This window comes from Galeopterus variegatus, unplaced genomic scaffold, assembly GCF_000696425.1.
Source record: "Galeopterus variegatus unplaced genomic scaffold, G_variegatus-3.0.2 Scaffold105, whole genome shotgun sequence".
In the NCBI taxonomy this organism is placed as follows: Eukaryota; Metazoa; Chordata; class Mammalia; order Dermoptera; family Cynocephalidae; genus Galeopterus; species Galeopterus variegatus.
The window spans coordinates 1,012,893-1,027,230 of NW_007726216.1; the positions used below are offsets into that span (position 1 = coordinate 1,012,893).

Sequence of the window (14,338 nt, forward strand, 5' to 3'; positions counted from 1 at the left end):
GTTTTACTCATCTTTGAAATGGTCTCACACAGACAAGAAGCGTCTCAGAAAGGGTCTCAAAAAAGTCATGAAGGATCTCAAATACACCAGGAGGATTCTGAAGCAAGTCAGAAAGTATTGTGAACACGTCAGGAGGTGTCTTACTATCACTAGGAAGTCTGAAATAATCAGGAGTGGTCCCAAATAGTTCAGGAAGTGTCTCAGGCAGGTTAGCAAGCACCTCAAATATGTCAGGAAGAGTCTCAAGCAAGAATAAAACAGTTCCAAATGCATCAGGAAGTTCTCAAATAGGTTAGGAAGGGTCTCATATTCACTAGGAATAATTGCAAACAGAAAGAGTCTCAAAGTTGAGAAACTTTTTTTTTTTCCTTTTTGTCTTTTCTCGTGACCGGCAACGGATCGCAACCCTCAGTGTCGCGCCCGTACCGGACCGGGACCGGCAACGGGATCGCAACCCTCGGTGTTGACCCCCCCTACTGGCTAAGGAATAGCAATAACCTTGATACCAAAGTTGATAGCCAGCTCTTGAAGATGGTAGAACTACCCCATTTACCTGGGTCTCTGAGTAACAAACCATATACCATCTGCCTTCCTCTGGACTATAACAAGAGAGAAATCGACTCTGTCTTATTTGAGAACCTATGTTCTGAGCCAGTGAGCGGCCAGTCTGTATGTGGGATCCGAACCCTCGGCGGGAGCGCCACCACGCTCCCAAGCAGCACACTGTAGCAGTGCGCCACCGGGCCGCCCCGAGAAACTTTTGAAACAAGTCAGTAAGGGTCTCAGACAAGTTAGGATTTTTGCAAACATGTCAGGAGGGGTCCCAAAGAAAGGGAAAGTGTCTTAAATACACCATGAAAACTCTCAAATATGTCCAGCATCTCAAACATGTCATGAAGAGTATCAAACCAGTCAGAAAAGGTCTCAAATATGACAGGAAGCGTCTCAAAGTCATCAGGATGAGTCTCATATAAATCAGGAAGCATTTCATATATGTCCGTAAGGGTCTCAGATATGTCAGGAAAAGTATCTAGTACAAGTCAGGAAGGGTCTAAACGTTATGAGGAAGAATCTTACCAGGTCAGGATGGGTCTCAAACATTTCAGAAAGTGTCTTAAGCAAGTAAGAATGAGTCTTGAACAAGTCAGGAAGTATGTAAAACACGACAGGAAGCGTCTCAAAATCATCAGGAAAAGTCTCAAATAGCCGGGAAGGATCTCAGACAAATCAGAAAGTCTCAAATAATCAGGAAGAGTCTTAAATTAGGAAGTTTTCCAACCATCTGAGTAAAAATCTCAAATAAGTCAGTAAGAGTCTCAGTCAAGTTAGGAAGGGTCTCAAACAACCAGGAAGGGTCTAAAACATGTCAGAAAGGATCTCAGCAGGTTAGTCAAGGTCTAAAACAGTCAGGAAGGGTCTCAAATAATCAGGAAGAGACACTTACATTTCAGAAAGCATCTCAACCAGGCAGGGAGTGTCTCAAACAACCTGGAAAAAACTTAAACAAGTCAGGAACTTTCTCAACCTTGTTAAGGAAGGAATAAAATAAGTCTAGAAGGGTCCTAAACATGTCAGAAAGAGTCTTTAAAAAATACTTTTAAAACAGCTTTATTGAATTATAATACACATACCATACAATCCACTCATTTAAAGTGTAATGTTTTCAAGGTTCAGCCATGTTGTAGCATGTATCAGTACTTTATTCCTTTTTATAGCCAAATAATATTTCATTGTATGGATATACTTCATTTTGTTTATTCATTCATCCACTGATGGGCGTTTGAGTTGTTTCCACTTTTTGGCTATTATGTGTAATAATAAACTTTTGTGTATAGGTTTTTGTGTAGATATATGTTTTCACTTCTCTTCAATATATACCTAAGAGTGGAATTGTCAGATCATATGGTAACTCCATGTTTAATTGTTTGAGGAACTGCCATACTGTTTTCCAAAGTGGCTGTACCATTTTATAGTTCCACCAGCAGTGTATGAAGGTTCTAGTTTATCCACCTTTTTGCCAACACTTGTTATTGTCTGACTGACTCTAGCAATCCTAGTGGATGGGAAGTGGTATCTCATTGTGCTTTTGATCAGGAAGAGTCTTATAAATGTCAGGGAGGGCCTTAAGTACGGAAGTGTCTTAAAGAGTCAGAAGTCTCACATTTGTAAGGCATGTATATAAGATAGTCAGGATAAGTTGTAAATACCTCATAAGGGATCTCACACATACAGAAAGAACGTCTATCAAAAAACCTCTTGAAAAGTCAGAAAGGATTGAAAACATGTTAGGAATAGTGACAAACATGTCGGAAATTGTTCACTGCAAGTGTATAGAAATAAAATTTACTTTTATTGATCTTGTATTCTGCAAACTTGCTGAATTTGTTTATTCATTCTAATAGGTTTTTAAGTATATCCCTTAGGATTTTCTATATTTAAGATCATGTCATCTGCAAATAGAGATATTTGTGTTTCTTCCTTTCCAATATGGATGCCTTTCGTTTCTTTTTTTTTGCTTAATTGCCCTGGCTAGAACCTTCAGTACAATGTTGACTAGAAGCAGTGAGTGGGAACATATTTGTCTTGTTCTTGACCTTAGGGGGAAAACAGATAGTTTGTCAACATTATGTGTGAAGTTAGTTGTGGGTTTTTCATATATGCCCTTTATCAAGTTGAGGAAATTCCCTTCTATTCCTAATTTGTTGAGTGTTATTATCATAAAAGTGTTGGATTTTTATCAAGTGCTTTTTCTTTGTCTATTTAGATGATCCTGTAGTTTTTGTTTCTATTTTACTGATAGGTATATTAAAATAACTTATTTTCAGGTGTTAAACAAACTTTGCTTTTTTGTGATAAATCCCACTTGATCATGGTGCATAATCCTTTTTTAGACATTGCTGGATTCAGTTAGCTAGTGTTCTGTATTTTTTTATGAGATGGTCAGTCAGATGTGGCCACAAGAAGAGACACAGGAAAGGATCAGGAATAAACAAAGTTTATTATACTCACAGGTCTTAGAGACAAGAGGCATGGCACATCACGCATGGCCACATGGGAAAGATACCAGGGTGTTAGGAGGCAGAAGACAGGAGTGAGGGGAAGGTTTAGGCCACTGCTTTTATTGGGGTTTCCAAGCAAAAGGTATGGCAGGGCAAGGTGAACAGTTTAGGATTGGCTGGTTTGAATAATTCTGAAGGGCTTTGAGCTACAGAGGTGGTCCCTCATTGCTTGGCAACTTGCCCTGGGATGATTAAGGTTGAGGAATATTGCTTCCTGGAGGTGTATGGGCCAGATAGAGGAGGTAGGGTTCTGGATTGGTTAGTTTGCATATCAAAGACTTGGCCTGGCCCTTTGATATCTTTAAGAATTGGCTAGCCCTGGGGGGGGGGAGTCTCCCTCCAGCCAGAAAGAAAGGTTTTTAAGATGTCAAAACATCATAATACACAGAAAATTAAAAAAGAAAAATATATATATACAATACAGCTGGTAATCTGTTGATTTGGAGGGGGTCTATATTTATAAGGGATATTGGTCTGTAGTTCTTTTCTTGTGATGTCTTTGGTTTTGGTATCAGGGTAAAACTGGCATTATAGAATGAGCTGGAAAGTATTCCCTGCTCTTCTATTTTTTGAAAAGTTGGTGAAGAATTGGTATTAATTCTTTAAATGTTTGGTAGAGTTTACCAGTGAAGCCATCTGGGCCTGAGCTTCTCTTTGTGGATAATTTTTTGATAACTAATTCATCTCTTTACTTCTTATAGGTCTATTCGTATTTTCTATTTCTTCTTAGAGTCAGTTACTTGTAGTTTGTGTTTTAGGAATTTGTCTATTGCATATAAGCAATCTAATTTGTTGACATACAATTGTTCATAGTATTTCTTTATAATCCTTTTCCTTTCTGTAAGGTTGATAGTAATGTCCCCTCTTTCATTTCTGATTTTAGTAATTCGAGTCTTCTTTCTTTATTTCTTGGTCAATGTAGCTAAAGGTTTGTCAATTTTGTTCATCTCTTGAAAGAGCCAACATTTAGTTTTGTTGATTTTCTCTGCTGTTTTCCTATTCTCTATTCCATTCTGCTCTAATCTTTATATTTCCTTCCTTCTTCTTGCTTTGGGTTTAGTTTGTTTCTTTTATTTCCAGTGTCTTAAGGTAGAAGGTTATGGTGTTGATTTGAGATCTTTCTTCTTTTATAATGTAGGCATTTACAGCTATCAGTTTCTCTCTGTGTACTGCTTTAGTTGTATCCCGTAAGTTTTGGTATGTTGTGCTTTCATTTCCATTCATCTCAAAGTATTTTCTAATTTCCCTCTTGATTTCTTCTTTGACACACTGGTTATTTAGGAGTACGTTGTTTAATTTCCTCATATTTGTGAGTTTTCCAAATTTCTTTTACTCATTGAATTGTAATATCATTCCATTGTGGTCGAAGAACATACGTTTTATTATTTCCATCCTTTTAAATTGAGGTTTGTTTTATGGCCTAACACATGGTCTAATTTGGAGAGTGTTTCATGTGTACTTGAGAAGAATTTTTATTCTGCTCTTGTTGAGTGGAGCATTCTATAGATGTCTGTTTAGTCTATTTGGTTTACAGTGCTGCTCAAATTTTTTATTTCCTTGTTGATCTTCCGTGAGTTAGACCTGCGTAATTGTTCTATTCATTATTGAAAGGGAGCTATTGAAATTTCCAACTATTATTGTTGACTTGCCTATTTCTTCCTTAATTTCTGTCAGTTTTTGCTTCATGTATTTTGGGTTGTTAGATGAATATGTTTATAATTGTAATATCTTCTTTGTGTATTAACCTTTTAATCATTTTATCTCTAGTAACTTTTTTTTTTAAGTCTATTTTATTTGATGTTAGTATAGCCACTCCAGCTTTCTTGTGGTTGCTGTTTGCGTAATATATCTTTTCTCATCCTTTTACTTTCATTCCATTTGTATCTTTGAATCTAAAGTGTGTCTCTTAATAGACAGCATATAGTTGGATCTTGCTTTTTTTAATCTGGTCTGACAATTTCTGCCTTTGGCTGGATTGTTTAATCCATTCAAATTTAATGTTATTGTTGATATACAGTCATCTCTTTGTAACTGCGGGGGATTAGTTCCAGTACACCCAGCAGAGACCAAAATCTATGGATGCTCAAATCATGGTGTAGTATTTGTATACAATGCATGCACATCCTCTTCTAGATTACTTATAATGTCTAATATAATGCCTACACATTACTTCATTCACATAGATTTAACGTAGTTCTTGGCACATGACAAATTCAAGTTTTGCTTTTTCGAACTTTGTAGAATTCTTTTCTTCTGAATATTTTTGATCCATGGTTCATTGGATCCATGGATGAAGAACCCATGGATATAGGGCTGACTGTAGTTGGAATTATGGTTGCCATTTCACTTTTTGTTTTCTGTGTTTCATGTCTTTTTTGTTCCTCTATTGCTCATTTACTGCTTTCTTTCCCATTAAGTGAATTTTTCTAATGTAACATCTTAATTCTTTTATTTTTTTCACAATATTTTTTGAGTTATTTCCTTACTGGTTGCTCTAGAGCTTACCGTATACATCTTATTGGGATTTACTTCAGATTTATGCTCTTCAATTCCAGTAAGATAAGAAATGCTACTCCTATATAGCTCTATTCTATTTCCCTCTTTCTGTGCTGTTATTGTCATATATATGTTACAAACTCAACAATACATTGCTATAATTATTACTTCATATAATTTTATGTCTCTCAAAGCCGAGAGGAGAAAGGAAAGCAAGTATATATTTATGGCATTTGATATATAACCTTATTTTCATTTCTGATTCACTTCATCTGTTCCTATGGATTCGTGTTACTATCCAGTGTCATTTCCTTTGCCCAGTACAGCTTAGCTCCCACCTATCTCCTTTGTGCTGTTATTGGCAAATATATTACATTGCTATATGTTATAGGCCCAACACTACAATCACATATGTACTGCTTTATATAATTGCTTTTTTTTTTTTTTTTTTTTTTCCTTTTTTTTTTTTTTTCCTTTTTTTTTTTTTTTCCTTTTTTTTTTTTTTTCCTTTTTTTTTTTTTTTCCTTTTTTTTTTTTTTTCCTTTTTTTTTTTTTTTCCTTTTTTTTTTTTTTTCCTTTTTTTTTTTTTTTCCTTTTTTTTTTTTTTTCCTTTTTTTTTTTTTTTCCTTTTTTTTTTTTTTTCCTTTTTTTTTTTTTTTCCTTTTTTTGTCTTTTTTCGTGTCCGGCAACGGATTGCAACCCTCAGTGTCGCGCCCGTACCGGACCGGGACCGGCAACGGGATCGCACCCCTCGGTGTTGCTCCCACACCTCGCTCAGCCAGTGAGCGGGAACCGGTCTGTATGTGGGATCCGAACCCTCGGGCGGGAGCGCCGTCGCACTCCCAAGCGGCGCACTGTAGCAGTGCGCCACCGGGCCGGCCCTATAATTGCTTTTGAAATCAGTTAAGAGACAAAAGGAGAAGAAACATGCATTTATACTGTCTTTTATAATTACATAATTGCCATTACTAGTACTCTTTGTTTTTTTATATGGATTCAAATGACTGTCTGGGATCACTTGATTTCAACATGAAGAACTTTCTTTAGTATTTTTTTGTAAGGTGGGTGTGCTAGCCACAAATTCAGTTTTTGTTACCTGGCATGTCTTTATTTTGTATTTATTTTTGAAAAAGTAGCTTTGCTAGGTATAGGATTCTTGGTAGGCAGTCTTTTTCTTTGAGCAGTTTGAATATGTTATCACACTGCCTTCTGGCCGCCATTGTTTCTGCTGAGAAGTCAGCCATTAATCATATTTGGGTTCATTTATAAGTGATGAGTAACTTTTTTCTCTTGCTGCTTTCCAGATTTTCTCCTTGTCGTTGGCTTTCAGCATTTTTATTCTGATGCGTTTGTGGATCTCTTTGCATTTATCCTAGTTGGAGTTCATGTAGCTTCCTGGATGTATAGGGTTTTCATCAAATTTAGCAATGTTTCAGCCATTATTTCTTTGAATATTTTTTCTGCTCCCTTCTCTCTCTCCTCTCCTTTGTTGGTGTGCTTAATGGTGGACCACATTTCTGAGGCTCTGTTTATTTTTCCTTACTCTAGTTTGTCTTTGTTCTTTGGATTGCATAACCTCCACTGATCTATCTTAAAGTTCACTGATGCTTTCTTCTCCCATTTCAACTCTACTTTTGGGCCCCTCTTGTAAATTTTTTATTTCAATTATTGTACTTTTCAACTTCAGAATTTCTATTCTGTTTTTTTAAAATAACTTCTATCTCTTTATTGATATTCCTTAATTGATGAGGCATTGCCATCACATCTTCCTTTCCTTCTTTAGCATGGTTTCCTTTAGTTCTTTGAATATATTTATAACAGCCACTTTGAAGTCTCTGTTAAACCTGACATCTGATTGCTCTCACAGATTGTTTCTGTTGCTTGCTTTTCTTCTGGTGTATGAATCACACTTCCCTGTTTCTTCGCATGTCTTGTTATTTTTTGTTGAAAACTGGACATTTCATATGGCATATTGTAGCAACTTTGGGTACTGGTCTCCTTGCCCAGTTATTGTTGTTTCTTTGTTTATTCACTTAGTGACTGGCTGGGTTATTTTAGTGAAGTCTATTTCCTCTGAAATGTGAAGCCTCTGATGCTGCTTCTCAGAGAGCAAAATCTTGGGCATGAGCAGTCACCCTGGAATGAAAGTGGTTTTAGCAGGGCTCACTTCGTCTCTTTTCCAGATCACACCCAGCTTTAAGCTCCACTAATTGCTGGCTGATTGCTCTACTGCTTTTGACAATGTCCTGGGGCATTGCTCCATAGACATATCCCATTAAGTCCAGGTTCCTTTGTAATGATAGTTTTCTGAGGTCAGTGTTTAAGGTTTGTTCTGACCCTGCTAGGGCTATTTTTAGGTGTCACTTTCCCTGGTTATCTCTGGTAAACTAGCTGGCTTGTGGTTTAGCTTGTATCTCTAATGAAGCTATCGGTCTCCTCTTAATTGCTTTCTACCAAAATCTGCATTGTTTTTGAGAGTTTCCTTTGGCTTTAACTTTTCAAATAAAGTTAGTTCCTTTGGGAAGAACTTCAGAACTCTCTGTATTATGGCATGCCTGTCCCTCTGGACAAAATTTCTGATCCATGGCTCTAGAGTTGGGAGCAGGGAGAATGAGTGGCATGCTTCTGAGTGACACCTCTGCTTTACAAACTGGGTGCTAAGAAGGTGGTGGTAGCCTCTGGTCTTTTCAGCTTGCTTCTTCTAGCATGGAGCCTCTGCCCTACTAACAAGCTAAGGCAATAGTGATCAGGGCCCCAGGGCCTTGTATTCCCAGTGCACCACATCTAGGTAGAGTTTCTATCCAAGGAGTGGGAACTATGTGGAAGACAGAGCCTTTGACTCTCAACCTCATTACCCAGAACTTAGCCTCTGCAATAGGTACCTAGGGGGTGGTATGATAAATGCTGAAATTCTGCCCCTCCTGGGAAGATGCAGTAGCCCTTGATTAGAAGACTGGGGGAGAGGGAGTCCTGAGTTATTGGCTGCACCTCCCTGGAGTAAAGTTTTCCTCACACTGAGCTGGGAAGGGGAGGGAGGGAGCAGATTGTAGTTCAAATGCCACAGACTCTCATTGTTCTTACTGAATTTTAGTAGATTTTTTTGAATGAATTTTTTTTATTTTCTCTCTGCTCTTAGGACCATTTCCAGATACTTTAAATGGTGGTTAAAAAAATAAATTTTACAGTTTCAAGGGGGGAGCAGGACTGCAAAGCTCCTCATGATGCCATTCCAGAGGTGGAACTCCCCCCAAATTTTAATTATCTCAGAAAGGGTCTCAAAAAGACCAGAAGTGTCTCCAGTATATCAGGAATAGTCTCAAGCAACTCAGGAAGGGTCTCAAACATATCAGAACAGATTTAATAGTTGTCAAGAAGACTTTTAAATAGGTCAAAAAGGATCTTAAACACACAAGAAAACTCGAGAATACTTCAGGAACATGACAAACAAGTTAGGAACAGTCTCATATACATCCAGAATAGCATGAAATGCATCAGGAAGAGTTTAAACTACACAAAGAAGGGTCCCAAACAACTCAGGAAAGATCTCAAATATGTCAGTAAAGGTCTCAAAGATGTCAGAAATGTCTCAAACCAGCAAGAAGAAACTTGAATACATCAGGAAACATCTCAAACAAGTCAAGATAGGCCTTAGGATACCTAGAAAGAGTTGTAAACCTGTAAATAAGTTTCTCAAATAGATAGGGTTTCAAATATGTCGAAAAGGTTACAAACATGTCAGAAAGGGTCTCAAATCAGGAAGAGTTTCAAGCAAGTCACAAAGGGTCCTAACTATGTCAGGAAGAGTCTCATTAAAAAATAACATAATACAAGTTATTGAATGTCTCAAACATTTTAGAAAGAGTCTCAATTTTGTCAGGCAGTGTTTTAATATGTCTGATAGGGTCTCATACAAACAGAAAGAATCTCACATCAGGAAGGGTCTCAAAAAATCAGGAAAGATTTCAGATATGTCAAGAAGGGTCTTGATATGTCAGGAGAGTCTCTAACATAAGGAAAAACTCAAATACATTAGTAAGGGTTTCAGATAACTAAGGAAGGGTCTCAAACATGTCAGAAAATATCTCAAATACAGATATATAAGAAGGGTCTCAAATACATTGGGTAGCTTCTGAAACAAATCAAGAAGGTCCTCAAAGCAGTTGGGAAGAGCTTTAAATGAATCAATAAGGGTCTCAAACAGAGAAAGAGTTTCAAATACATCTAGGTAGGTCGCAAACAAGTTGGAAAGGGTCTCAAACAAGCCATAAAGCTCTAAAATGTGTCAGGAAGAACCTCAAATAGACAGAAAAGGTCTAAAACACGTAATGAAGGGTCTCAACAAACCAGGAAGTTTCTTGAAAAAGTCAAGAAGAATCTGAAATACATCATGAAGGATCTCAAATAGAATGGAAATACCTCCAATAGCCAGGAAATTTCTCAAATCTTTTAGGGAGGGTCTCAACAAAAGGGTCTTGCATATTCTAGGAAATGTCTCAAACAATTTAGGAAGAGTCACAAATACATCAGGAATGGTCTCAATCATTGATCAGGAATGGTCTCAACCAGATAGGAAGAGTCTCAAAGTATCAGGAAGAGGCTTAAAACATCAAGAAGAATCTCAAACAAGTCACTAAGTGTCTCAACTGTGTCAGGGAGGGTCTCAAACAAGTTACTAAAAATCTCAAACAGGAAGGAAGTGTCTCAAATAGAAAAAGTTTCAAACACATTGGAAAGGTTCTTCAACATGTCAGGAGAATCCCCAACATGAGAAGATTTTCTCAAAACAGTCTGGAGGAATCTGAAGTAGTCTAGAATATTATTTAATACATCAGGAGGGGTCTCCATATCCAAACATGTTTTGTTTTGTTTTTTTGCAAAACAATTGGAAAACGTTTATTATACTGAAATTGTATGTCCTACTATTAAAAAAAAACAAAGTAGCAAATTTGTTTGTTAGTGCCATAATTTATTTAACCTGTTTCATTGGGACAGACTAATTAATGCTGCTCAGCGTAATTTCAAGTTTGATGAGCTTCTATTTTCACCCCACTTCTAAAACCTGATGAGGAATTCAAAATAGCACATAGCATTAAATGACATTTATTGTTCCATAAATCTTGAGAACCAAAAAGACAAGCAATGCTAAATAGACAAGCAAAACTTAAACAATTAAGAGATAAGCTTACTTCTTTCCCAAGTGACTGGTCTAGAAAATATGTGGTCATACAAAAGCAAAGAGAAAAAGGACAGAAAAGAACGCTCTCCTCCTACAGGGTCTATAGGAGTTACAGATGTTTTTAAACCCAAGATGAAAATATTGAGACAGGGTTTCTTTATAGCGAATAATTAACCCCCTTTATGAGTAAACAAAATATCAAAGCTTTTAACCAGTAGTCTGTCTTCTGGGAGAGATTTCAAACTCAAAATTACTCATTCATATTTCCACCTGAACAAAGATGAGGATTAAATAGTACATTCAAAGCCAAAACACCTGGGTAAATGGACTGAGAGATGCTGTAATTAAAATGGAACAGAAGTTTTAGAAAGAAATTTTGGCTTGCTACACCATAGGCCTCAAAAATGCTTGCTCATGAATTTTGGCAAGGCTTTGGGTTTGAGGAGGAGATAACAGTAGATAAAAAATAAGAAAAAAAAAAAAAAGAAAACAGTGGATCCCTTTTGAAAAGTATGCTAGCAGACAAGCATTTGGTTTTTTAAAAGAGGCACCCTTTTTATGGAAAAAAAAGCTATTATGTGTTGTATAAAAAGCCCCTAAGTAATCACCAGAATGTTTACCCATGATTGTACTAAAGCTCAACATTCAAGGAGAGACGTAAGAGAATATTGAAGTACATTTTAGTGTCTAATTTATGACATCTAGTGTTTCCATGAATAATTTTATCTTGTTCATAACAAAGACACCTTAACACAAAGTCAGAAGCTATTAACAATTTTTCCCTCCACTTAGGTCACCTATTTCCAGTGTCTGGGGTAGGGCTTTAAAAATGTTAAAGAACAGGATGGCATGGGGGGTGGTCAGAGATGGAGGGAGGGAGGAAAATGGGAAGGAAAACCACATGAGTTTAAAAAAGAGGTTTCAAAAAATAAAAACCAGAAACTAAAATCCTAAAAATGGAAGAAGCAAAAGTTTTTCAATAAATCTGTGACAAAGCAAAAACATAAAAGTCTTTGAATCTATTAGGATTTACACCGATCCTCTCACCAAGGTACTCCTGGATAATGCAGTTTGCTTCAAGCCCATCTTCTTGGCTTGGATCTTCCCCAGTCTGGCATGATCACATCAGACGTACATCCTTAGACACGATTTCTTCCAAGAAGTGCCAAGCCTCTCACCTGACCACCAATGTCCACGGCAGCATGACGCATCCCTTCACACATAGTCCATGCTGGCTCCACAACAGCACTGTGCCCTCCCCTCCCCAGGTCAGCATATGGTTCAGGCAATAAAAGCCAAACTGGCACAGACAGGTAAATGCCCACAGTAAGTTTTTACATTCATTTCCAAACTGCATACAGTGTAAAAGACAACAAAGTCTGCTTCTAAGAACTCTATCTACTGGCCTCTGCCAGAGAAGCAGGCAGCTGTACCTCCAGAGCTGGATGCACGCTGTCCCAACGTGCTCACTCTCACGAGGATGCCCGGCTATGGCAAGACAGCGAGGAAATTCACCGCTCACACAGCTCATTAGAAGGGTCATCTTGACAGAATGAAGTCTGGCTTGAGGAAGTAACCGCTTGAGCTAAAGCCGACCCAGAAGGGTCATCTTGAGTTTTCTATATGAAACATTTCATACAGCAAAATTCCATCCCAAGACTTCTTAGATTCAGTCTTCACACACTTTTAAGCGTGACTTTATTTGGTACTGAATGTAGTTCAGTCCACATAAGACATCACTTCAAACACAGGTGGATACCATCACCGTTTTCAGCTTTTAATGTGGAGAATAAAAAACAACTCTCGTTTTGAAAGTTCTGAACCATCTGATCACTAACAAGAATGTGAATACCAGTAGGACCTTGTCTGTAAACCTGGTTAATTTTATGGAAAGGAATATTAAACACCAATGCAAGTTTTCGGGCAACTTCTGAGGCAACCATTTCTTCCAAGTAGATTGCATGATAAATGTACGGTATCCCAAGGCTGCTCTCGCCTCCGCTGCCTGCAGCTTGCTGCTGTCCTTGGGATGGTGTGCTCTTTGGCTGCTCCTGGCAGACATAGATGGTTAAACGAGGCCTATCCAACGTTGACCTCAGTGAATTATAGAGCCGAATTCCATCGGCTGCTCCACAAATTTGAACTAAATCCTCCTTGGTCAGTTTTAATAAGTCGGCACCTGAAAAATCAGAAAACAGTCTTGCGTAGGAAGAGAATCTGTTTTTGATCAGCCATTGCTGTGTTTCCTGGGTCGTAGCTGAAGGTTGAATCTGTTCACCAGAGGCCTGTGAAACACCATACCCCTGATGATTTGGCGAAGAAGAAATGCTGTCTGGGACACTGCAAGTGCTCTGCCATGGGGAGGTGAAAGTGGGCGCTGGAGAAGGGCTGTTGTTCACATAGGCCGTGGGGGTGCTGGGCCATGGAGAACAAGTGCTTCGCTTTGGCAGAGAATCACCGTAGTCTGCTGGCAAAGTCCTCTTGCTGGAGTTTTTCTGCTTATGTTCAAGTACATCTTCAAGGACAGGCTCAAGCCTCATCTCTGTGAGGATTGTGGTATCATAAGATGGCTGATACTTTTCTTTTTCGTGAGGTGTTCTCTTCTCCATCTTCTCCCGGTCATTTTTTTGTTTCCTGTCTGCACCTTTAGGCTTAAAAACTTTGATTTGGCAGCTAGCCGAGTGCAGATGATCTGTATATTCCCCGTTTTCATTCTGCTTAAAGGTGTCCACCTGGATCCTAAAAGGCACTCCCTTTTCACCTCCGTGCTTCCGTGGAGTAAATTCTGTGCTGATGCAGTGTACCTTAATGAAAGCAGACGTGCGTTTTGCAGGGTCCCACAGAAATTCAACTGCATGCAACTGGCTTGGATTTGTCCTTGTGTCAATTATTCCCACAGACAGTGGAATATCTAAATCGAGAAGTCTGTCTCCTGGGCGATTCCACTTCCAGCCTTCAAGTTGCTGATGCTGTGTATACTGTAGCCGTCTGTCATGGAACACAACCCTTATGATGCTCCTGACAAATTTCCCACTAATCTCAGTCATATCTCCCACTTTCCGATTATCCAGCAACCGAATTTCATAGGACTGACCTTGGTTCAAGTAAGTGAGAGTTTCATCATGCAGCTTTACTGCTGGCGATGTTGCAGCACACATCACATACCGAAAAGGTGGCTGTTCAGTTTCCCCCTCCAAGGGAAGGCTGCAGTCATCCGGCTGGAAAATGGGCAATGCCAAGACATCGCTCATGCTGTAGGCGCCGGCACCCGGCTCCTGCCCGATATCCGAGAGGCTGGTCTCGAAGTCGTGCATCAGCTCGGACTCGATCAGCTCGTCCATCTTGAGCACCCGGGCCATCTTCCGGCCTTCCAGCCCCCCCACGTAGCGCGGCCTCCGCGTCTGGGTCAAAGGGGCCGGAGCTGCGTGGGCGAGTCCCGAGAGGCGGGCGCGTGTGAAGCCTCCCGCGGCGCGGCGAGTTGTGGCCAGAGGTGACTCGGGCGGCCGAGGCGAGGGCGGTCGGGGCAGCGCTGGCAGGACACTGCGAGCCCGGCGAGCACTTGTAGCGGGAGCGGCCGGGCCGCCGGCAGCGCCTCCCTCCCGCGGAG

The 14,338-nt window shown here is 39.2% G+C and overlaps 1 protein-coding gene across 3 annotated transcripts; it reads right to left on the reverse strand.

The window, feature by feature from the left end:
* Nucleotides 1-10,504: 10,504 nt before the first annotated feature.
* LOC103600823 (upstream-binding protein 1-like) lies at nucleotides 10,505-14,090 on the reverse strand. Of its 3 annotated transcripts, XM_008585176.1 has the most exons (3): nucleotides 13,536-14,090; nucleotides 13,257-13,382; nucleotides 10,505-13,172 (listed from the first exon to the last, which is right to left on the reverse strand). In XM_008585176.1, exons 1-3 carry the CDS (start codon nucleotides 14,088-14,090, stop codon nucleotides 12,468-12,470), a joined length of 1,386 nt encoding a protein of 461 aa, XP_008583398.1. In that variant the 3' UTR covers nucleotides 10,505-12,467. The 3 variants fall into 3 exon arrangements, with proteins under 3 accessions (XP_008583398.1, XP_008583392.1, XP_008583384.1); XM_008585170.1 differs by having other exon boundaries at nucleotides 13,257-14,090; XM_008585162.1 differs by having other exon boundaries at nucleotides 10,505-14,090.
* Between the last annotated feature and the right edge of the window lie 248 nt (nucleotides 14,091-14,338).